Raw genomic sequence first — 26,628 nt, 5'->3', positions numbered from 1 at the left:
TGTCTAAATTTGTTTATATTTAGTTTGTCCCCACCCAAAAGCCCCCTATTTCCCATGCTTGTCCCTTTAGTGTCATTAGGCTTTTTGTGGAACGTGTGTGTGTTTGTTTTTCGATGTATTTTCGTCCTAATAATGTGTACGTAACGACTTTATATGCGCCGTATTGGAATCGTGGTTTATGGTAGTTTCCGCCATATTTGTGATGTCGTGGGTCAAAGCAGATGGGCGGGATCGTACACTTCCGTATTTCCGGCTCTTTTCTCATCATTATGGTGGTTATGATGATGCAGTATTTGTTTGGGCATACAAAAGACATATGGCTCTGCCCATGCTCAATTACTGCATTCCTGCAACTTGACAGTCTTCTAGTTAGCAATCCAGTGAAATTATTGAGTTTAATAAGAAGAGGTTATAGCATACTTGTCTGATTACCATCAGTTCTTCCACAAGATCCACAGTGGGACAGGGACCTTTGGATGGATTTATGGGTGAGGCTGCGAGTTCTTAATTGCACACAGATTTTGCTGAGTGGAAGGCAGTTGGGTCTTCTCCAATAACAAAGAATGTTATAGCTGCCTCTTCTCCACACTTTAGCAAATTACTCGACGTCAAGTCATCATCTCTTGTTGTGGCACTGTGCAAGCAATTTTTGTTGCCATGTCCAATGTACCTAATGATGGGTGGTTGGGTTGTATTTACAGTACAGCTGTTCACAGAGGTCCAGAGTGGGCTGTAATTAAAGTATTCCAGCAAAACTTGGTAGATGTTCTAATGTATCAATGCGGATCCAATTTATGCTGGAAAAAAATTAGTTCATATTTGGGTTGTCGAGTGTAAATTTTGTGCTGCAAAAGCAAGAAAAACACATATAAATGTTTACATATGCAGTGGGCTAGGAATGGGACAAGGACAGAAAAGGTCAAACAAATGAGAGAGGTGTAATGTTCTTTTTATTATTAACTGCTGTTTATTGAGTTTTTTTCGGTATGAGTACTGGAGGTGTGGACAAGATCCTGCACCTATAAAATGATGTGAGCAGCAGCTGCTCGCAGCAGTTCTGCTGGAATTTGAGCACTGTGTTTCTGTATACTGGCCTTCAGATGAGGTAGATATCCCAAGAGCTAAAAGTCTCTTTGATTAGATAAAGATATATTGTAAGTCATGGAACCTCTTGAGATATCATAACTTGCAAACATCATGGGACACCTGACAGCACTAGACCTTGGACTTTTAGGTTCTAAAAATCTTAAACTAGGTGCCTAAAATAGGTGACCAAAATCTGACATTTTATTGCCTAGAAAGATAAACAAATTGACAAAAACCTACGTAATACAGACCGGTCCAAAAAAATGTATCCATTGTTTAAAAGTCCATAACTTGCAAACTAATCGACACAGTTGTCTCATTTTTGGGGAAAGTGTAGCTTCAAGTCCAACTTAAAGATATCATTGTAGGTTTTCGAAATTGTCACCATTAACATCCACACACAAAAAATGCCGCCAAACTGCAGCACAAACTACTGACTGCAATGTGTTCAGTTGGATATTTGCACATGAATGTACTATGGATTCTCGAAGTTCATCCAATGTACATGGCTTTTGTCGATAAATGACATCCTTTAGTGTTCCCCACAGGTAAAAGTCCAGAGGAGTTAGGTCTGGGGAATGTGGTGGATATTCCACAGCACCTCTATGGCCTATCCATCTTCCTGGTAGATTTTGGTCGAGATGGGCCCTAACACGATTTTGGTAGTGGGCTGGGCACCATCTTGTTTAAAGTAAACTCTTCCATCTCCATAGAAGTCTCGGATGGCAGGTAAAATGGATTTCTGAAGGTACATCTCACCGGTAACTGTGCTGTCAAAGAAGAATGGCATAATAAAGCCCCGGTAAGACAACCCACACCACACATTTACTCCTGTCAAATTCACGGCTTTGTCTACATGCACATTCGGATTTTCGGCGGCCCAGTAGATGCAATTGTGGCAATTTACTGTACCATTGAGTTTGAACTGTACCTCATCAGACCACACAATCGTCTCTGCAAACTCTTCATTGTTGTGCACCATGTTAGTAAACCACTCGCAGTACTCCATTCTATGATCTAGCTCATCCTCGTTCATTGTGTGTAGCGATCGTGGGATGTAGCACTTCCGCTTTGCTGTCTTAAAAATTTGCCAAACACTTGAGCGACTCACTCCAGTGTCCAAGTTAACCTGGGAAAAATTGTGGCATCACTGTTCTCTGAGTGAGTGTAGCAGATAAAAGGTTAACATTTTACGTGCGTCTTTGTTGCACACATTGCACTAAATAAATCTTCCATCTGTAGAGAAATCAGGAAATTCTTCTAACCACTGAGGAATCAGATAAGATTTGGAGCTGGCTACTTTTGGCATGCTTGACTTTCGACAAATACACTGTTGCTGTGAAATATTTCACCACATCCAAGCAACATGCTGACTGACTGAATGAAGACAGTGCAGGTGTTTTAAACAGGCTGTTCTGACAGGTCAGGAAGGTGCCGGAGGCAGATCACAAGGCTCCTCTGTGCCCTACAGGCCCATTTGATGGTTCACAGTGAGTGACAATGGTCTGGAACAGCCTGGTGTATGCTATCGTCATTCGACTCACAGTTGGCATTCATGCATGCAAACAAACCAGTTATCATTCAGTTACTGCTTCCTAAGTAGCTAGAAAAACCAGAAGAGTGGTTTTAGTCATACAAACTATTTTTGACTGGATTTTTAAAAATTAGTTACAGTCAGGTTCTAACATGAAATTAGGTATTTTAGGTACTATAAAATTCCAATTTTCTATATAATAATTTTGTAATTCTTAGCTGTGAAGACAACAAGATAATGTTAGTCATAAAAAATTTTACTTAATTGGATTTTTAAAATTTAGGTACAGTCAGGTACCAGCCTGATATTAGATATTTTTAAGTGCTATAAAACTAGCATTTTCAGTCTTAAATTGGCTTAATTCGTGTATGTACAACATTTATTTAATAAGGAAGAAAATAGGTTTTTATCTAAAATCTGAGGTCCAGTAATCACTTCAAAGGAGAAAGATCAAGAAAAAAGGTGCTTCATAATCCACACCATACGGTCACATATGAAAAGTGCAGTGCCTCTTCGTGCACATCACACTGTTTAACAGTATCCCAAATTTGGCAGTTCTGTGTATTCCCCGCACCCTGTAATATAAAATGTGCCTCGTAACTTCGTATAATAGTGCCTGACCACATTTCGATCTGTGCCGAAAACTGAAGAGCCAGTTCAGAACATTACTGTGGATCATGACATTTAAGTTGCTGCATGATGTGGATCTTGTAAGAGCACCAGTGTAAATACAGGGTGTACTTTCAGTTATTTATTGCACAAGAACAAAACATTGTACAGATATCATACATATGTCATTTTGAAGAAAAACCCTAAAAGTTTTATTTTTTCTCTCCCTTAACGTATACTGCCACAGTCTAGTTTGATAATTTGCCAATAGTCAGCGCTAGTTGCACACGTGGTGAGTTCAGGTGCGGAGAGAGCTTTCTGTGTGTTGGAGTTCAACAGAAACAAGTGGGCTACATTTGTTCAATGGATGTTTAGAACCAAGTACTGTAAGAAGCCACCAACAAGGAAGGCCATTTACCGCTGGTACAACAAATTCATTGCAACGGGTTGCTTGTGCCCTGCAAAAAGGAGCAGACATCCCAGTGTGAGTGAAGGGAATTTGGAGCGCGTACAAGAGACATTCATACTGAGTCCAAAGAAATCAGTGTGTTGTGCATCCCGTGAACTCGAAATGGCTCCAATGACAGTGTGGAAAGTCGCGCAACAGAAGTAGTTCGTGGATACCTGAACTCAGAGCCGACGCATCGATGGATCAGCCGTGCTACATAAGGGGACAGCTGTTTCCTGAAATGGCCTCCCCAATCGCCAGATCTCACTCCGTGTGACTTTTTTTCTGTGGGGACACATTAAAGATCTGGTGTATGTACCACCTCTACCCCGTGATGTAGCAGAGATATGGGAGAGAATGCGGGAAGTGACTGCCACAGTCGTTGACGCCACACTGGGATGGATATGGCAAAAATTCGATCACCGTATTGACATCTGTACAATGTTTAGTTCTTATGCAACAAAAAATTAAAAGTGCTCCCGGACTTTATGTACATCCTGTATACTGCCATACATTCTGTACAGTTGACCATGAGATAGACAATTCTCGCGACACTGCATGAGCACTAGCACATGTTGCGTTGTCTATTACAGCAACAGCAACCACGTCAATAACTTCCACTGGGATAGGACACCTTCCTTTTACAGGTTCGCTCACTCGTGTTTTGGAATTTCATCATTATCTTCATTAAACCATTTAATGACATCGGTTGTCTTCTCTGACCTTTCAGTTGGCGATACTCTCTCAATGCACCACTGTAACTGCAGCCGTTAACATAAAATGGTGTTGTTAACAACACAGTGTGCCTTCTTGATAGCCATACTGTTCACTCGTGTTTTTGTTTGTCAAATGGCAGCATGGGTGTCATGCTGGCATATAGAGTGTGTACAGTGTTAGATTTGCACCTGGTGGTCAAAATTGGACCTTTTTTTCCCCCCAGCATAAATCAGTTCCGCATTAAAGAATTGGAATACTTAACAAGTTTCACTGCCATGCAATAATTACAGCCCACACTTGATCTCGATGAGTAGGTGCACTTTCATTATATGACCCAGTACATAGCACATTCCTCCAATTCATGAAGGGGAATGGAACCAATACCTTACCCACAACCAGTGATATATACAGTAAAGACAAGAGCAGCTCCTTAGTTGCCTCCAGTTTGACTTAAGCAGATGTCATTCCACCATTGGTAATCTGACCCTGTTGGAGGTGGTGATACTGCTTGCTTTTTTAGGCAAGCAATTAAAATTCTTTTTCAGTCTTGAGAAAGTTTACAGGAGCAATTGGAGGCAACAGGCAAAACACTTCAGCCATTTCCATCAATGTGGCTTCCAGGGAGATATTCTCATCTTTATACAACCTTTCTTCTCTTTCCCTGTTTCAGATATTGAGTTAGAAAGTACTGATTGACAAGTTTGATACAAGGCACAGTATCCATCATGAGAGCATCCTAAGAATTTATATACTTGTTATTACAATGAGCAGTAGTGTTCACCATTCAGAGCCATCCCAACTTGTGAATGATTTTGCGATATTTTGATTCGAAACAAACCAGTTGCAGTAGAACATCAGAATATTGGAGGAGTCAAGACAACATATGAATTTCAAATTTGGGGTCAACCAAAGGCTAGGATAGCACCCATCAGCTTTGTTTCGTGACGTAACTGTATCTTGTGACGTCATTGAGAGTTGGCGTGATTGAAATGGATTTCATTTGCAGAGGCATATTGCAATAACGGCTGGCACACTCTGTTGTAGGATGTTTATCTTTCTAAATTGTTTCGGAGTGATGTCAGTGCAGCATTGAACTTTTTGCTGTGCATTACTCCGTGTTTTGGAAGTTTGTTTTTGTCGCCTTGAGAGTGAGTTAAAGTTTAACGTCGTTAGTTATTGGCTACTCATATTTTTGGTTTTGAAGGAGTTAGTTCCTTGTATCCCTCCCATGGGACACTGCCTTATTGAAGACACCTTCATTGCAGGGAGGGAGGATTAGTGTACGTCAAATAAGCTGAGAGCTATGCTGGCAGTAGCGTAGGTAGCGTAACTACCATCAGAGCGTACCAAGCTGGACAGGTCTTGACAGAGGAAACAGGCAAAGAGTTTCCCACATCATAGGGCAGGGATGACTCAAAAGGCAAACGGAAGCCAACATTCTTAGGCGCGTAAACCATAAATAAGTCCAAGTCCTCCAGGATGGGGATAGAGCATGGGGCTAATAACTCTACACCGTAAAAAAGTCGTATTACTGAATCACAACAAGAGGCTCGGATAATAGATAGGATGTACAGAATACACCTTTGACAAAGAAAAAGGGCGAAAATAACCTGGAATATACAAATAATTTTGAAACCTGGAAAAATGAAAGAAATAGCCAAAGAGGACATGAAGTTTAAGTAAAATACTGTGACACCAAAGGAAGTGAGATTGCAAGGACAGATAGATATACCTCAGTATTATCTGCTGTACAGTGCACCAGAAAGAACAACAGTTCAATATGCAACAGGGTTTATAACAACAAAAGAGTTCATCTCTCTCCCCATCTGTACACTACTATTCCTTACCCTTCTTCGCCCCCCCCCCCCCCCCTCCCCTCCAGATTGCTGCATGCACACAATGTTGCATTCTGGCTCGAGATGCTGGAGTTGACTGTTGTGTGTGTGTGTGTGTGTGTGTGTGTGTGTGTGTGTGTGTGTGTGTGTGTGTGTTGTGCCGTTATTTGTCAGCTTACTTTAGTAGTATGTATGTTTTCTACGTACTTTTAGTGGTAGTTGTAAGCAGTTCTCGTAGGTTGTTCACAGGTGATGCTGTAATTTACCGTCTAGTAAGGTCATCCGAAGACCAGTATTAGTTGCAAAGCGATTTAGAAAAGATTGCTGTATGGTATGGCAAGTGGGAGTTGACGCTAAATAACGAAAAGTGTGAGGTGATCCACATGAGTTCCAAAAGAAATCAGTTGGAATTCGATTACTCTGAAGGCTGTCAATTCAGCTAAGTACTTGGGTGTTAAAATTCCATACAACTTCAGTTGGAAAGACCACATAGATAATATTGTGGGAAAGGCAAGCCAAAGGTTGCATTTCATTGGCAGGACACTTAGAAGATGCAACAAGTCCACTAAAGAGACAACTTACACTACACTCGTTTGTCCTCTGTTAGAATATTGCTGCACGGTGTGGGATCCTTACCAGGTGGGATTGACGGAGGACTTCGAAAGGATGCAAAAAAGGGCAGCTCGTTTTGTATTATCACGTAATAGAGGAGAGAGTGTGGCAGATATGATAGCGAGTTGGGATGGAAGTCATTAAAGCAGAGACGTTTTCCGTCACGGCGAGATCTATTTACGAAATTTCAGTCACCAACTTTCTCTTCCGAATGCGAAAATATTTTTTTGAGCCCAACCTACATAGGTAGGAATGATCTACAAAATAAAATAAGAGAAATCAGAGTTCAAACAGAAGGGTTTAGGTGTTCGTTTTTCCCGCACGCTGTTCGGGAGTGGAATGGTAGAGAGATAGTATGATTGTGGTTCGATGAACCCTCTGCCAAGCACTTAAATGTGAATTGCAGAGTAATCATGTATATGTGTGGTGTTTTTCTTTGTGTTCATAATTTTGTTTGAGATGTGGATATCAAAATTTATGTTCGAGTAATTTTTTATGATTTTGTGGTTTCTGTGTACTCTGCATATGAGGGCTGAACAGCAAGTATCTGGCCTTATTTTTTATTATTGAAACCAACAGTGGAATTGGGGCACACTTGTTCCCAATGTTTGTAAGCATATGTAGTGCAGATGGCTATTAAAATTAGTATTGTATCCAATTACTTTGTTTTAATGGAACATTTGGACCTGAGGATGCTCTCACCAAAATCATTTCACAGTTGCTAACAGCTGAGCAGAATTGACGTCATTCAGAGATTGCACATTTGCTGGAAACTGCAAACAGTAATCTCAACTTTCGTAACACAGTCATCACTGGTGACGAGTCCTGGGCTTATTGGTATGACACAGAAACAAAGTTCCAGTCATCACAATGGAACCATCGATCATCCCTGAGACCCAATTAGCGAGGCAGGCCCGCAGCAAGGTGTGAGTCTCTTTGACTCCAGTGGTGTAGTCCATCACGATTTCACTCCAGAAAGTACTGATGTCAACAATAAGTATTGCCGAGCAATTCTGTGTTGCCTTCATGAAGCAGGGATATCCAAATGGCCAGACTTTTGGGCAGCAGGCAGTTGGCTTCTTCATCACGATAACGCACCCGCTCACCATTCTCAATTAATTAAGTTTTTTGGCCAAGTCCAATATGGCTGTGATTTGTCAACCTCCCTATTCCCCTTATCTAGCATGGAGTGACTTCTGGTTTTTCCAGAAACTAAAAGAAGGCTTTGAAAGGAAACATATTTCAGAGCAGGGAAGACATGCAGAATTTGGTGGAGCAGTTGTGCACCATACCAAAAGAGGCTTTCTGGAAATGCTTCCAACAGTGGCAGCAGTGTTGGGAGATATGTGTAGAAGTTGAAGGGGCTACTTTCAAGGTGACTAGTGTCAACAACTGAACTTTAATAAAAATTGATTTTATAAATGTAAGTCAGATACATTTTAAACAGCTGTTGTACCTATTCTGCAAACTTCCTTACAGTACATGGTAGAGGGTATATTGTACCACTACTAGTTATATCCTTTCCTGTTCCACTCACAAATAGAGCGAGGGAAAAATTAATGTCCAGAAGCCTCCCTAAGACCCCTAATTTCTCGTATCTTACTTTCATGGTCCTTACATGAACTGTACATTGGTGGCAGAAGAATCATTCTGCAGTTGGTCCTAAATGCAGCTTCTCTCAATTTCTACAATAGTGCCTCATGGAAAGAGCATTGTCTTCCCTCTGAGGCTTCCCACTTGAGTTCACAAAGCACCTCCATAATACTGGCATGCTGATTGAACCTATCGGTAACAAATCTAGCAGGATAACTCATGAGTTGCTTCGATGTCTTTCTTCAATCAGACCTGGTGAGAATCCCAAACACTTAAGGGGTACTCAGGAATGGGCCGCACAACTTTTCTATCTCCTTTATGGATGAGCTACACTGTCCCAGAATTCTACCAATGAAATAAAGTCAAGCATTCTCCTTCCCTACTGTGAACCTTATGTGCTTATTACATTTTATTTTGTCTCGTAACATTACGCCTTGATATTTAATTGATGGGACTGTGTCGGTCTGCACCCTAGTAATGCTGTATTCGAATGTTATGGGATTGTTATGCTGTGTTGTTCATTCCAGTTCATATTTAGTAGTTTAAAGTGCTGGATATTGCGGAGTGTGTTGTAGCTATTTTGATATCGATGGGCTTTCGTAATACTTAGTTCTGCTAGTTTTGGTTGTTGGCACTGTGGGCTTTATTGAGTTATGTAGGAAATTTGTGGTACTGGACTTTCAAGTTGTGTGGGGGTTCCTGGTATTGCTGTCTTTGTTTGAGCTATATAGGTCAACTGTAATGAATGATACCCGTGGTGTGTTTCTTGCTTTTTCTATTTGGGTTGATTGTTGATGGTTTTTGTATGTCATTTCTGGGTGAATATTTGATTGGAATGGTGTTCTGATTTGTCCCCACAACCGTGTACTTCTTCTCTGGAGTCCATTGCGTCCCCAAGCCATGATGGTAAAGCGTAAATAGCTTCTCCATTTCGAGAATTAGGTTAGTGCATAAGTTCGTAGCAGGTATTCTTTTTTTTTATGTCGGTATTCTGGTTACTATGCCAATGGCCTTGTCGCAGTTGTAACATTGGTTTCCATCAGATCAGTGAAGTTAAGTGCTGTAGGGCTGGGCTAGCACTTGGATGGGTGACATCCGGTCTGCCGAGCGCTGTTGGCAAGCGGGGTGTACTCGGCCCTTGTGAGACAAACTGAGGAGCTGCTTGACTGAGAAGTGGTGGCTCCGGTCTCATAAACTGATATACGGCCGGGAGAGCGGTGTGCTGACCACATGACCCTCCGTACCCGCACTGGTGACGCCAGTCGGTACAGTTGGGGCTTCATGGCCTGTTCGGCAGGAGGTTTCTTTTTTTTTATTCTGGTTGCTAGGGGTTTATTTGTTGGTTGTCATTTTTTGTTTCTAGTTCATTGTTGCTATTTGAGTTTACGTATTGTTAGTTTATCGTTTGGAGATATTGAGTAGAGCTGTAGATGCTAGAAAATGGAGTGCCAAGTGGGAAACATTTCTGAGATATTCTTCTCCTTGAGTTCCAGCAGAGAGGTGACAGAAGCAGCCAGAAAAATTTGTGCCATTTTTGGGGATAATGCCATTGGTCAGAGCACAGCAAGAAAATAGTTTTCTCATTTTGTGGAGGATCATTTTGACATTAGTGACTCTCCACTCTAGGAGGATCTTTGAAGTTTGATGGAGATCGTTTACATGTATTAACCCACAATGATCCACGACAGTGCACTGGAGAACTGGCAGATGTGATGAACTGTGATCATTCCACCATTGTGCGACATTTGCATGCAATGAGGAAGGTTAGAAAATTAGGTGTATGTGCTTGCTCATCATCAATTGGCTTGTGAACAACACCAACCGTTCCTGCCTTGTATCGTTACTGGTGAGGAGAAATTGTGTTCTCCCCCCGCCTCATATGAGGAAAAGAAAGGAATGATTGAGCCCAAGCAAGGCAGCAACTCCATGTACAAAGACCTGCACACTTCCACAAGAGATAATGTTATGCATCTAGTGGAACACTGATAGTATAGTGTGCCACAAATTGCTTCCGTGAGGTGAAACCATCACTGCTAACATTTGTTGTCGACAACTGATACGACTTGCAGACGCAATTCAAGTATAACGACCAGGAAGAGTGTGTGAAGTGATGCTACTCTACAGTAACGCCACCTGCATTCTGATAGATTGACAAAAAAGCTATACAGGAGTTGGGTTGGGAAGTCATTCTGCACCCACCTATTGCATCTGGTCTTGCACCCTCAGATTTTCACCTTTTCCACTCTCTTCTGAACAACCTTCAAGTAACTTTCTTTTCAGATAAAAATGCATTCCGGACATGGCTCAATGAGCCTTCGCCTCAAATCCAGGTGATTTCTACAGTTGCAGAATCAAAAAGTTGCTACATCATTGGCAGACTGTTGTAAATAGTGAGAGAGAATACATTATGGATGACTAAAGTCTCTGTTGTGTATATTTGTTGTGTTTATTAAACATGTGGAGAAATGCTATGAACTTATGTATCTACTCAATAAAACCACTTGCTCATCAGTGCATTTTGTTAATGTATTTCTCCCTTCATATGTGCACACAAATTGAAAAAAATGTGTGTAGAGTATGCATCGCGCTACTTAATAGCTACTAAAATATGTTTTCAAGCCCCCCAACCATCTTTTGTCAGCCTAAGAGAATAATACTGGGACATGTTATTGCAGAATTGTGGAAGTTATGATGCCAGAGTATCTGATTTGTATAGCCAGTGATGCAACAGTGTTTTTGTTTTGATCATGGGAAAAATATTAAGTGTTTAATGTTACAAAACCTTAAAATACTAGGGATACAGTGCAATAAAATTGTGGTTTTGAGGGAAAACACTTAATTTGGAGAAACAAATACACACAAAGACACACTAAAAATGTAGCATTGAGTGTTCATTTTTCACTTTTGGCTACTATACAGATCAGTTGTCACATCAGCCAACATTTCACTTTGACATTTGTTCGCTTCGTCAACTCGCAAACAAAGTTTGTGCGTGTGAAATTTGCCTCTTAGTGGCATAAAAACACATCTAGTTACTAGTTTTTCACTAACTACCTCAAATTGTACTACCATTGGTTACCTCGCACTTGATATAGAGACTAAAGTTCAGGGATTGTCCGATTGGAGTTGCTGTACCATTGGTTTCCTTTGACCTTTGAACTTTCTTACCCAGTTATTTATCATAGTGCTTAGAGTTTAATATGGTTTCCAAAAGCAGCTTCTCAGATTCCACTCATACCAATTACACAGAGGTGACAAATTCCTGGTATAATGTGTGTACATATACAGGTGGCGATAGTATCACATACTCAAGGTACAAAAGGGCAGTATACAGAGAGGTCCAAAACACTGTATCCACTGTTTAAAAGTCCATAACTTGGAAACTAATTGATGGAGTTATCTCATTTTTGGTGAAAGTGTAGCTTAAAGCCCAACTTAAAGATATCACTGTAGGTGTTAGAAATGGTCACCATTAACATCCACACACAAACGGTTCTGCCGAACTGCAGCACGAACTACTGACTGCAACGTGTTCAGGTGGATATTTGCACAAGAACGTACAATGGATTCTCGAAGTTCATCCAATGTGTGTGGCTTTTGTCAATAAATGACGTCCTTTAGTGTTCCCCACAGGTAAAAGTCCAGAGGAGTTAGGTCTGGGGAATGTGGTGGATACTCCACAGCACCTCTATGGCCTCTCCATCTTCTTGGTAGATTTTTGTGTCGAGATACGCCCTAACACAATTTTGGTAGTGGACAGGGGCACCATCTTCTTGAAAGTAAACTCTTCCGTCTCCATACAAGTCTCGGATGGCAGGTAAAATGGACGTCTGAAGGTACACCTCACCGGTAACTGTGCCGTCAAAGAAGAATGGCCCAATCGAGCCCCGGTAAGGCAACCCACACCACACATTTGCTCCTGGCAAATTCACGGCTTTGTCTACATGGACATTTGGATTTTCGGCGGCCCAGTAGATGCAATTGTGGCAATTTACTGTACCATTGAGTTTGAACTGTGCCTCATCAGACCACACAATCGTCTCTGCAAACTCTTCATTGTTGTGCACCATTTTAGTAAACCGCTCGCAGTACTCCATTCTATGATCTGGCTCATCCTCCTTCATTGTGTATAGCGATCGTGGGATGTAGCACTTCCGCTTTGCTGTCTTAAAAATTTGCTTGACTTGAGCGACTCACTCCAGTTTTACGGACACACTGTCTCACAGACTTCTGTGGTGAGCGAGTGAGTTGTTGTAACACACGACGGGAGATAGCTGGACTTGTTACTGTTACAGGTTGTCCAGATTGTTGATTGTGTACATCTTAAACACAGCCTTCGGCTTCAAATTTGTCTCGAATGCGACAAATTGATAAACGTGTCAGTGGTTCTGTTTGATACTCATTTCGCCATTGCCTGTTGAATCTCATTAATGTTTTCATTCTTGTAATACCCCCCCCCCCCCCTCCCCCCATCCCATGAACCATGGACCTTGCCGTTGGTCGGGAGGCTTGCGTGCCTCAGCAATACAGATAGCCGTACTGTAGGTGCAACCACAACGGAGGAGTATCTGTTGAGAGGCCAGACAAACGTGTGGTTCCTGAAGAGGGGCAGTAGCCTTTTCAGTAGTTGCAAGGGCAACAGTCTGGATGATTGACTGACCTGGCCTTCTAACAATAACCAAAACAGCCTTGCTGTGCTGGTACTGCGAACGGCTGAAAGCAAGGGGAAACTACGGCCGTAGTTTTTCCCGAGGGTATGCAGCTTTACTGTACTCGTGGAGAGCCGCATCAAACCAGTCTCAGGACTGAAGACAATAACAACAATAACAACTTAAAACACCACTTCAAAACTGAGTTCATTTCATCGAATGTAAGCCTTGCGCCAGCCATGTTTACTCGAGTAAGTAGGTGCAAATAAGAACAAAACACTGACTATCTGGCGACTGTCATCTGACAAAACAATACAACGCTTGTGTGGTGATTGCCGGAACTATAAAAATATTACATTACCAAAGATGAGACGACTCTGTCAATTAGTTTGCCAGTTATGGACTTTTAAACAGTGGATACATTTTATTGGAGCCCTCTGTATTGACAGAGCAGTCATTTGTACTTGGGTAATTCATGTGAATAGGTTTCTGATGTGATTATGGCCACACTACAGGAATTAACAGACCTTGGATGCTGAGTAGTAATTCAGGGTTGCCACAAGTTCTGGAAATTGGTAAAATGTCAGGGAATTTGAAATGTGTCGGGGAAATCAGGGGAATTTGAAGAAAAAACCACTGGCAAAATCTTGTTTTTTGTCTCATTAGATGAAATGATTTGTTTACTGAGATGTCATGCATTGTCACTGGCTGGGTGCAGCTGAGTACGTGTGCCACTTCCCTACTCCCTCACACTTACTACTTCTCCCTTTCCTACCACTCACCTCAGCTTGCAGTCAGTGCTACCACCACTTCTTGCTGCTATTCTAGCAGCTGCTGACTGCACAGAGTATGCGAAAGAACTTCCCCTCTTCTAACAGCCGTGTACCGCAAGTCTCTAGAGGAACGGAAGGTTCCAAATGATTGGAAAAGAGCACAGGTAGTCCCAGTCTTCAAGAAGGATATCGAGCAGATGCGCAAAACTGTAGGCCTATATCTCTTACGTCGATCTGTTGTAGAATTTTAGAACATGTTTTTTGCTTGAGTATCATGTCGGTTCTGGAAACCCAGAATCTACTCTGTAGGAATCAACATGGATTCTGGAAACAGCAATCGTGTGAGACCCAACTCGCTTTATTTGTTTGTGAGACCCAGAACATATTAGATACAGGCTCCCAGATAGATGGTATTCTCCTTGACTTCCGGAAGGCGTTCGATACAGTTCCGCACTGTCGCCTGATAAACAAAGTAAGAGCCTACGGAATATCAGACCAGCTGTGTGGCTGGATTGAAGAGTTTTTAGCAAACAGAACACAGCATGTTGTTATCAATGGAGAGACGTCTACAGACGTTAAAGTGACCTCTGGCGTGCCACAGGGGAGTGTTATGGGACCCTTGCTTTTCACAGTGTATATAAATGACCTAGTAGATAGTTTCGGAAGTTCCATGCGGCTTTTCGCGGATGATGCTGTAGTATACAGAGGACTTGCAGCATTAGAAAATTGTAGCGAAATGCAGGAAGATCTGCAGCAGATAGGCACTTGGTGCAGGGAGTGGCAACTGACCCTTAACATAGAAAAATGTAACGTATTGCGAATACATAGAAAGAATGATCCTTTATTGTATGATTATGTGTTAGCAGAACAAACACTGGTAGCAGTTACTTCTGTAAAATATCTGGGAGTATGCATGCAAAACAATTTGAAGTTGAATGATCACATAAAATTAATTGTTGGTAAGATGGGTACCAGATTGAGATTCATTGGGAGAGTCCTTAGAAAATGTAGTCCATCAGCAAAGGAGGTGGCTTACAAAACACTCGTTCGACCTATACTTGAGTATTGCTCATCAGTGTGGGATCCGTACCAGATCGGGTTGACGGATGAGATAGAGAAGATCCAAAGAAGAGCGGCGCGTTTCGTCACAGGGTTATTTGGTAACCATGATAACGTTACGGAGATGTTTAGCAAACTCAAATGGCAGACTCTGCAAGAGAGGCGCCCTGCATCGCGGTGTAGCTTGCTCGCCAGGTTTCGAGAGGGTGCGTTTCTGGATGAGATATTGAATATATTGCTTCCCCCGACTTATACCTCCCGAGGAGATCACGAATGTAAAATTAGAGAGATTAGAGCACGCATGGAGGCTTTCAGTCGTTCTTCCCGCGAACCATACGCGACTGGAACAGGAAAGGGAGGTAATGACAGTAGCACGTAAAGTGCCCTTTGCCACACACCGTTGGGTGGCTTGCGGAGTGTAGATGTAGATGTAGAGGCAGGGAGACATTAGGAGTGGTTTCTTTGGATTTGATTCCCAGATATTGTTGACACAGCGGCCAGAGACGGCACTCATGTGTGCACTGTGATGTCATCAGTCATACGACCACACCACCACCTGAGAGATTGTTCCACCGGATACGATTCTCTCGATAAACGTAACAGAACAACGGCTGTGCTAGCCAAAGAGTACACAGCCAGTCGCAGTACTTATGCTTGATACGAGGCATCGCTAGGCCACTTCACGTGTAACAGGAGTGTAGAGCTGTTGTGCCAGTCTACAGTTCGTAACCGCGCTCAGTCGTCATCCAACGCCGATGTTAGTCATCGTCTGCAGCTCAGTCATTGCAGCCAACAAGTCTTTGTAGTCCAGTTCCAAGTTAGTCTTCAATTAGTTCGTCACTGCAAGATTTGTGACTTGTAAATTATGTCATTCTACAGACACACAGTCTAGCCGCATCTTCTACAGGGAGTTGCAAAAAGGTACGGCCAAACTTTCAGGAAACATTCCTCACTCACAAATAAAGAAAAGATGTTATGTGGACATGTGTCCGGAAACGCTTAATTTCCATGTTGGAGCTCATTTTAGTTTCGTCAGTATGTACTGTACTTCCTCGATTCACCGCCAGTTGGCCCAATTGAAGGAAGGTAATGTTGACTTCGGTGCTTGTGTTGACATGCGACTCATTGCTCGACAGTACTAGCATCAAGCACCACAGTACGTAGCATCAACAGTTTAGGGTTCATCACGAGCGTGGTTTTGCAGTCAGTGCAATGTTTACAAATGCGGAGTTGGCAGACGCCCATTTGATGTACAGATTAGCACGGGGCAATAGCCGTGTCGCGGTACGTTTGTATCGAGACAGATTTCCAGAACGAAGGTGTCCCGACAGGGAGACGTTCGAAGCAATTGATCGGCGTCTAAGGAAGCACGGAACATTCCAGCCTATGACTCGTGACTGGGGAAGACCTAGAACGACGAGGACACCTGCAATGGGCGAGGCAATTCTTCGTGCAGTTGATGATAACCCTAATGTCAGTGTCAGAGAAGTCGCTGCTGTACAAGGTAACTCTGACCATGTCACTGTATGGAGAGTGCTATGGGAGAACCAGTTGTTTCCGTACCATGTACAGCGTGTGCAGGCACTATCAGCAGCTGATTGGGTACACTTCCGCGAATGGTTCATCCAATAATGTGCCAATCCTCATTTCAGTGCAAATGTTCTCTTTACAGATGAGGCTTCATTCCAACGACATCAAATTGTAAATTTTACAATCAACATGTGTGGGCTGACGAGAATCCGCACGCAATTGTGCAATCACGTCATCAACACAGATTTTCTGTGAACGTTTGGGCAGGCATTGTTGGTGATGTCTTGATTGGGTCCCGTGTTCTTCCACCTACGCTCAATGGAGCACGTTATCGTGATTTCGTACGGGATACTCTACCTGTGCTGCTAGAACATGTGTCTTTACAAGTACGACACAACATGTGGTTCATGCCCGATGGAGCTCCCGCACATTTCAGTCGAAGTGTTCGTACGCTTCTCAACAACATATTCGGTGACTGATGGATTGGTAGAAGCGGACGAATTCCATGGCCTCCACGCTCTCCTGATCTCAACACCCTTGAATTTCATTTATGGGGGCATTTGAAAGCTCTTGTCTACGCAACCCCGGTACCAAATGTAGAGACTCTTCGTGCTCGTGTTGTGGACGGCTGTGATACAATACGCCATTCTCCAGGGCTGCATCAGCGCATCAGGGATTCCATGCAACGGAGGGTGGATGCATGTATCCTCGCTAATGGAGGACATTTTGAATATTTCCTGTTACAAAGTGTTTGAAGTCACGCTGGTACGTTCTGTTGCTGTGTGTTTCCATTCAATGATTAATGTGATTTGAAGAGAAGTAATAAAATGAGCTCTAACATGGAAAGTAAGCGTTTCCGGACACATGTCCACATAGCATATATTCTTTCTTTGTGTGTGAGGAATGTTTCCTGAAAGTTTGGCGGTACCTTTTTGTAACACCCTGTATAATTGTCAACCAACTGATCATGGACTACAGCAAAGTTAAGTAATAAATACTTTCTTATTTTTTACTCCTACTAATTAATTGTGTTTTCCTGTTGTAGCTACCAAGCAGTCTTGGCATAATAGAACCCATGTTTCCACCTCCTTGGCTGCCTCATATTTGCCACTTCATGTTGCTGGACTCAATTATGGTGGAAGATCGAGAGCCATCGTGCACGAGTTGTGTCCGAGTGATTGTGTGCGTGCTCTCATTTTCTGACAAAAGGCTGTTGCCCAAAATTCAGTTGTGAGAGAGTGATTGTCTTTTCTATCTGCCTGTCTGCGGCTCGACAACCGTCTTTACGGTTTCATCAACATGGTGCCTGTGACACACGAATAGCCGGCCACCGGGTGAACTTCTGTTGACGGGCCAAAACTGCAGGCAATTTCTGTGCGTATCTCTTAAAGGATCGGCCCTGCCAATCTGAAGCTCATTGTTTCCCGCTGTTGTACAAGCCCTGCCCGTCAGATCAATTCTCACCACTCTGACCACGGATCGGGTCTGTCTGTGCATAAAGCAGCAGATTTTCAGGTTTATCTGAGGACCCAGGGCTGTGGAGCTCGTCTGCAGGCCAGAGGCCACTGTTGTCGACTTCAGGAACTGCGACTCTCTCACTGCAAGTATATTGTACAGTGTGGTGCTTTATAGACATTTTATTTATTCTTGTACATTTTTGCACTTCGAAAGTAATTTATATATTAGAAAGTATGGATGATAAGAAGAAGAAAATTGTGGCAGTTGCTGGCGGTTTCTACACTACGTACTCGTATATTTCTCGAAAGAAAAATCACACAATACCTGCAAAATTATTGACATAGCACAGTGGGTAATAACCAACAATAGCGAACATAGTAGGATCAATATTTTAGTGGTGGTCACCTATAGTCTCTTGGTTTACACAACTCGTCCGTGCCTTCTACACTTCTTTCAAGAGCCCTACTTTTTTCTAAGGATATTTCTGAAATCAGTGAAGGTATTTTAAATCTGTCTTACGACTCCAAACAAATGCGCATTTTTGTTACCAAATGTATTTCATTACTATAGCAGTGCTCTTAATGACACACATATATCTTTGGGCTTGCTTCCTCCATCTAAAACCGTTTCATTACAGAAGATGCTGATGTTAGCACTTAAAATTTTTGTTCGCATGGGGGAAAAATGCAGAAGCCCCGCTCCCCCCCCCTTTTTGTCAACTTGTAACAATTCATGCTGAATGTTACTTAACTTCAGTTTCTTCTGCGTGGTCCATTGATGAATGAATGCGAAATTTTCATGCCTCACAAAATTTATTCACGTTAATTGACATCTGAACTGCATACTTGTCATGTAAACAAAATACAGACCGAGCGAGGTGGCGCAGTGGTTAGACACTGGACTCGCATTCGGAAGGAAGACGGTTCAATCCCGTGTCCGGCCATCCTGATTTAGGTTTTCCGTGATTTCCCTAAATCACTCTAGGCAAATGCCGGGATGGTTCCTCTGAAAGGACACGGCCGACTTCCTTCCCCATCCTTCCCTAATCCGATGAGACCGATGACCACGCTGTCTGGTCTCCTTCCCCAACCCAACCAACCAACCAACCAAAACGCAGACTGACTTCACTGATCTCTTTGACTACCAAAAGTAACTTCAAAACTGACTTGTCGCAGCACCACTGCATCACTTTATATGGAATTTTAACAATAGCTTCCAAAATAAAGCATTATTAATTTTGTACAGTTTTAATGTTACAATTAAAATTGACAAAACATTAAGAAACTAATGTTACAGCCGAATAAGGTATAAAATAAAATATTGAATGACAATCTTTTATAGTAATATCTTTAGCTTTCCATAAGAAAATCATTATGAATTTTAATTACAATAATATCTCCTGTATTATTTTAGTTACGTAATTAATTACAGTTTGGATTTGGTTACTAACGCTCAATGGTAGTACAGAGCTTGTGCTCTATCCGATTACATACATAAAATGCACAAATAAGGCCTCAAAGTCTCGAAATTGGTAAACTGTAAGATGTAAACAATTGGAGAGTTAGTTGTAAATGTAATTACAAAGAATATTAATTACAGAGGAAGACATAAAAATAAATAACAAATGAAAATACATCGCATGATAATAACTTTTAAGCTGTTTCTCAAGATAGTGAGGTCTTCTGTTACTGGATTTTTAGGTTACCATTTTGTTAATTAGAAGCATTGATTTTTCATGCTAAAATCTCTGCAGTCTGTAGTTATTTATTGCTTCAATTTCTTGATTAGTTACTTAATTCAGTATATGTACATAATTTTATCAATGACAACAATCCACCAGTAATTATGACATTGCACGTCCTTCCAGAACATTCCACATGCTTTTGCAATGAATATCAAGTTTTTTATCAGATAGACAGAATGCTATATATGAGACACACATACAAGGCCTTAGGAAGCACTGAATTGTCTGATAACTATCTGGATGCATATAAAAAAAGGTGGTATCGACATTTCATGAGAGTCCTGGGGGAGGCTGTACCGTTATACACTTATGTCTTTCTTATCCCAGAGATCTCAAAATTTGTCAGTGAAAAATGCTAAAACTTGTCTGGAAATAAGGGAAATATCAGGGAATTTATCTTGGGGAAATTTGTGGCAACCCAGTAATTAGAGCTACATGCATGGGACATTCTGTTTTGGAAATTGTTAGGGAATTCAGTGTTTCAAGAACCACAGTATCAAGATTGTGTTGAGAATACCAAATTTCAGGCGTTACTTCTCACCACAGACTACACAGTGGCCGACAGTCTTAGTTTAACGAGTGAGAGCAGAAGCATTTGTATAGGAATTGACAGTGGCGACAGACAAGCAACACTGCATGAAATAACAGCAGAAATCAATGTGGGACATTTGACGAATATATCTGTTTGGGCAGTGTGACGAAATTTGGCGTTAATGAGCTATAGCAGCGGATGACCAACATGAGTGTCTTTGCTACAGTGCAACATCGCCTGCAATGCTTCTCGTGGGCTTTTGACCACTTGCGTTTTGGGAGGACAACAGTTCAATCCCGCGACCAGCCACCCCGCTTTAGATTTTCCGTGATTTCCCTAAATCGCTCCAGGCAAATGCTGGGATGGTTCCTTTGAAAGGGCACGGCCGACTTCCTTCCCCATCATTCCCTAATCCGATGAGACCGATGACCTCGCTGTTTGGTCTCTTCCCCCAAACAACCCAAAAAACCACATGAGTTTGACCCTAGAGTCTGGAAAGCTGTGGCCTGGTCAGATGAGATCATATTTCAGAATTGATGGTAGGGTTTGAGTGTAGTGCAGACCCCATGAAGCCATGCACTCGAGTTGTCAACAAGGCACTGTGCAAGCTGGTGGTGGCTCCATAATGGTGTGGGCTGTGTTCAAATGAGACAGGCTGGGTTGTTTGGGCTATCTGGAGACCATTTGTAGCCATTCATGGATTTCATGTCGCCAAACAATGATGGGAATTTTTGTGGATGACAATCCACCATATTACTGGACAACAGTAGTTTGCAGTTGGTGTGAAGAACATTCTGGGCAATTCAAGGGACTGGTTTGGCTACCAAGCTCACCTGATACGAATCCTGTTGAACATTTGTGGGACATAATCAAGAGTTCAGTTTGTACATAAAATTCTGCACTGGCAACACTCACAATTATGGGCAGCTGTAGAGGCAACATGGCTCAATATTTCTTCAGGGGACTTCCAACAACCTGTTGAGTCCACGCTACATTGTGTTGCTGCACTAAGCCGGCAAAAGAACGTCCGACATGATATTAGGGCGTATTCCGTGGCTTTTGTCATCTCAGTGCATCACTAGAAGGAACGGAAGAAAGATCGTAGGCTTAATTGAGGATTAAATTACAAACATTGAGGTTGTCCTGGACGGCTGTCAACACCAAATTGTGTTTTTGTCAGAATAATTATTGTAAGTGTTCCACTGTGTTGTCCTCGATGGTGAGTGTTCATCAGAGGTGTGGGTATCATCTGGAGTGCCCCAGGGAAGTGTGGTAGGTCCACTGTTGTTTTCTATCTACATAAATGATCTTTTGGATAGGGTGGATAGCAATGTGCGGCTGTTTGCTGACGATGCTGAGGTGTACAGGAAGGTGTCGTCTTTGAGTGACGGTAGGATGATACAAGATGACTTGGACAGGATTTGTGATTGGTGTAAAGAATGGCAGCTAACTCTAAATATAGATAAATGTAAATTAATGCAGATGAATAGCAAAAAGAATCCTGTAATGTTTGAATACTCCATTATTAGTGTAACACTTGACACAGTCACATTGATTAAATATTTGGGCGTAACATTGCAGAGCAATATGAAGAGGGACAAGCATATAATGGCACTTGTGGGGAAGGCGGATAGTCGTCTTCGGTTCATTGGTAGAATTTTGGGAAGATGTGGTTCATCTGTAAAGGAGGCCACTTATAAAACACTAATATGACCTATTCTTGAGTACTGCTCGAGCGTTTAGGATCCCTATCGGGTCGGATTGAGGGAGGACATAGAAGCAATTCAGAGGCAGGCTGCTATATTTGTTACTGGTAGGTTTGTTCATCACACGAGTGTTACGGAAATGCTTCAGGAACTCGGGTGGGAGTCTCTGGCGGAAAGGAGGTGTTCTTTTCATGAATCGCTACTGAGGAAATTTAGAGAACCAGCATTTGAGGCCGACTGCAGTACAATTTTACTGCCGCCAAATTACATTTCGCGGAAAGACCTCAAAGATAAGATAAGAGAGATTATGGCTCGTACAGAGGCATATAGGCAGTGATTTTTCCCTCGTTCTGTTTGGGAGTGGAACAGGGAGAGAAGATGCTAGTTGTGGTACGAGGTACCCTCTGCCACGCATTGTATGGTGGACTGCAGAGTATCTATGTAGATGTGTGCACAAGTACAAGACAGTATTTCTATAGAGGCAAAAAATTAAGGTATGTGAGTATTTTTTGTTGATATACAAGTAATTCTATATCAGAAATGGACAGATATTCAAAACATTTGGTATGGGCTGCAATTTTTTTAAAAAATCAGAAGTGCATATTACAACACCTAAATCATCCACAATGTGATGTTCTCAGTGAATTAAATAGACTGCAAAGAAGATTAAAAATCAGAAACAAAGAATCTGTTGACAAGCACAGTGTATTGATCATCTTTCGTTTTCTGGATGACTGCACTATTGTATTGTAAATAATTGTTAAAGATATTCACTTACGCAATAATCCAGTGTTGCTGCTGTCGGATGTTACTAATTTTACCTTGTAAGGGTGTCATGCAATGAGATACTACACATAATGGTACCCACATGTTTTTCCTATGTATTAAATTGTTCACACACTTTATATTTCAGGAGATCTTTCTTGGAGTGCTTTCTCTGTTAGCTTTTTTGTGTCCTGTTGCATAAAGTCTCCTATTGTAATACTCCCTCCTGTTAATGAACAGTGCAGAGTGTGAGAAATTAAAATGCACTGCTCAAGAATGTTGAATATGAACCCTCTGCACAATTTTTGGTGTTATGCACCGAATCAGTAAACATTGATAAAAACACAGGAATGAGATAGGGTCATAACATATACCTGATGTTATTCCACCTGCTGTTAGAACACAAAACACACTAACATCGTAAATAAAATGTAGAATCAAATTCATTGATTCTTAACTGCAAAAACAGGCAAACATGAAATTTTTTTTGATCAAAGAACCATGTACCACAAGTGGGAAACAATGGTTTGAATAAACCAAACATGTATTTTGGTGTAGAATCTGAATATGCAATAAAATTGAGGAGTTTCCACTTGAAAATGCAATATTGATCCCACCCATGTAGGAGAGCTATATTTTGAGGGATGCTGATTGAAATGCATTTGGTTGTCAAGAGAGCAATGCATGAAGCCTTCAGTGACTACGGTAGCAGAATTTTGTCAAATGATGTTCCACAGAATCCAAAGAAATTCTGATTGTATGTAAAAGCCGTTAGTGGCACTAAAGTTAGTGTCCAGTCCCTAGCAAATGAGACAGGGACTGAAATCTAGGTAGCAAAGCAAAAGCTAAAATGCTTAATTGTGTTTTCAAATGTTCCTTTACAAAGGAAACCCAGGAGAATTGCCGCAATTTAATACCTGTACTTCAGAAAAGGTGAATGAAATAGGCATTAGTGCCAGTGGTGTTGAGAAACAGCTGAAATCAGTAAAATTGAACAAGGCTCCAGACCCGCTGGAATCCCCGTCAGTTTCTATACTGAATTTGTGACTGAGTTAGCCTCTCTTCTAAGTATAATCTATCGTAGAGCCCTCGATCGAAGAACCCTGCCCAGTTCTTGGAAAAAGACACAGGTCACACCCGCCTACAAGGAGGCTAGTAGAAGGGATCCACAAAACTACTGTCCAGTATCCTAGAACATATTCTGAGCTAAAACATAATGAGGAATCTTGAACAGAATGACCTCCTCAGTGACAATCAGTGTGAATTTCAAAAACATCAATCATGTGAAACCCTACTTGCACTTTTCTCACGACATACTGAAAGCTTTGGATTAAAGTAACCAGGCAGATGCAGTGTTTCTTGATTTCTGAAAACCATTTGACTCAGTGCTGCACCTATGCTTATTGACAAAAATGCGACCATACAGAGAATCAAGTGAAATTTGTGATTGAATTGAGGACTTTTTGATAGGGAGGACACGTCATGTTATCTAGGATTGAGAGTCGTCAACATATGTAGAAGTAACTTCAGGTATGCCCCAGAGAATCATGTTGGGACACTTGCTGTTTATGTTGTATATTAATACTGTGGTGCATGAATGTCACTACGGTGGACAACTTTTAATGGTCAATTCTCTGGAGGTTTCAATCAGTCATGAGGCTGCAAATGCATGCAGGACACAACACCAGTAGGGGGTGCCCACTGCAGTGAACTGTATGCATTTGCAGCCGCAGGACTGGTTGAAAATGTCAAAGAAGCGACCTTTAACAACTGTCCACTGTTGTGGACGCTATGCGCCACAGGGTTAAGGACCTTCAGGTAATATTAACAGTGACCTCATACTTTTTACAGATGATGAAATTATTTATGATGAGGTACTATCTGAGAGAAAGTGCATAAATATTCAGTCTGATCTTGATAAGATTTCAACATGATGCAGAGATTGCTCTTAATGTTCATAAATGTAAAATTTCGCACTTCACAAAACAAAGAAATACAGCATCTATGATTATAATATCAATGAATCACTGTTGGAATGAGAACTCTTACAAGTACCTGGGTGTAACACTTTGTATGGATATGAAGTGGAGTGATCACATAGGTTCAGTCATCGGTAAAACAGATGGTACACTTCGGTTTATTGGTAGAATACAGAGAAGTGCACTCAGTCTACAAAAGAGATTGCGTACAAATCACTTATGTGATCCATCCTAGAATATTGCTCAAATGGGTGGGACCTGTACCAGATAGGACTGACAGGAGATATTGAACATATACAGGAAAGGGCAGCACGAATGGCCACAGGTTTGCTTAATCCGTGAGAGAGTGTCACAAAGATACTGAAGCAACTGAAACAGTAGACTCTTGAAGACAGATGTAAACTATTCCAAGAAAGTCTATCAATAAAGCCTCAAGAACTAGCTTTAAATGATTACTCTAGGGATATACTGCAACCCTGTAAGTATTGCTCAAATAGGGATCGTGAGGATAAGATTAGAATAATTACTGCATGCACAGAAGCATTCAGTCATTCTTCCCATGCTCCACACGTGATTGAAAAAGGAAGAAACCCTAATAACTAGTACAATGGGACATACCCTCTGCCATGCCATCTCATGGTGGTTTGCAAAGTGTAGATATAGATGTAGAGGGGTGGTGAGGAGGTGGTAAGTTGTAGCAGAGACAAATGTCCCCTTTACTAGTATTAACTTTTCACCTAGAACATTTTTGTCATACAACGTGTCATTTTTGAGATATTTAGCTGTCTCTGTTTAAAACAAACACCACGTATATGTTCTGCTCACAGTGTAAAACAAGATGTATTTTAACAAATACTTATAAGCTGTGGAGCACCAAGTCTACAAGATTTTTCACATTTTGCTATTAATTTGTAAACACTGCTTTTTACATTAATACGATCATTCAGGAATTGTTTGTGAGAAATTTCACAAGTCCTTGTACAGATGTCCTCAGTACAGAGGTAAGCTTCAACTATACACACTCTTTGATTCACAGAATTAGGCTTACATTACTCGAGTAATTTGGAGAACTATGAAATGACACTCGCAGAATTTCCAAAGCGACAAATGAAGCTGTGACAGTTAACCCGCATCTCGTGGTCGTGCGGTAGCGTTCTCGTTTCCCACGCTCGGGTTCCCGGGTTCGATTCCTGGCGGGGTCAGGGATTTTCTCTGCCTCGTGATGGCTGGGTGTTGTGTGGTGTCCTTAGATTAGTTAGGTTTAAGTAGTTCTAAGTTCTAGGAGACTGATGACCATAGATGTTAAGTCCCATAGTGCTCAGAGCCATTTGAACCATTTTTTTGATCAGAAGATTGTGTTGGTGAGGAATCGTTAAAATAACAGTGTGGCCACTTTATCTTGGACATACTGTGATGGTTTTGTCCATCCAGATATTATATTTTTAACTCTGTACCATCAGAATATGAGGTGCACATTTTACGTATAATTTTATGATATAACCCTCTATTCTCCTGCTTTACATACTATCTATAGATAGTAAATTAACATAAATTTGATTGTTCACAGGGTTTTGGAGCAGCGGCAAAGGCTACTGCTGAGTGTAAACATGCAGACCCCATGGCAGTTATATGTTTCCACCAGGCAGACATCGGAGAGTACATACGTTCAGAGGACACACTTATCTGATGGGATCTAGTGGAACCTGTTTGTACATACTGTTATTTCACTTATATATTTTTTAAATAAATACACAAAATAATTACTTGTTCTTCTTTCCTGTAGAGAGTAGACTAACCAGTGCAATGAATGTACCACTTAAAAATATCCTGGAAATCAAAAAACAATTAGAAACAACGTGAATTTCACATATGTAACCACAGAAAGTGTGGTACCTGTAAGACAGTTTAGTTTCAAAATTATCCTCCAGAATTTCAGTATTTATTTTTGTTGGATTTGACAAAACAGCTTCAGTACAAAAATATCTGACTAGTTGTAATG

General features: G+C 41.5%; 1 protein-coding gene across 1 annotated transcript in view; it reads left to right on the top strand.

The window, feature by feature from the left end:
* LOC126293457 (60S ribosome subunit biogenesis protein NIP7 homolog) overlaps positions 1 to 26,392 on the top strand; it is a 28,975-nt gene extending 2,583 nt beyond the window's left edge. The window contains exon 4 of the mRNA XM_049986701.1: positions 26,197 to 26,392. Coding sequence (XP_049842658.1) covers positions 26,197 to 26,316 — 120 coding nt within the window. The 3' untranslated portion in view covers positions 26,317 to 26,392. The remainder of the gene's footprint in view (positions 1 to 26,196) is intronic.
* The last annotated feature ends 236 nt before the right edge of the window (positions 26,393 to 26,628 follow it).

Source organism: Schistocerca gregaria, chromosome 10 (assembly GCF_023897955.1).
Source record: "Schistocerca gregaria isolate iqSchGreg1 chromosome 10, iqSchGreg1.2, whole genome shotgun sequence".
In the NCBI taxonomy this organism is placed as follows: domain Eukaryota; kingdom Metazoa; phylum Arthropoda; class Insecta; order Orthoptera; family Acrididae; genus Schistocerca; species Schistocerca gregaria.
This window is presented reverse-complemented; position numbering and strand designations above follow the sequence as displayed.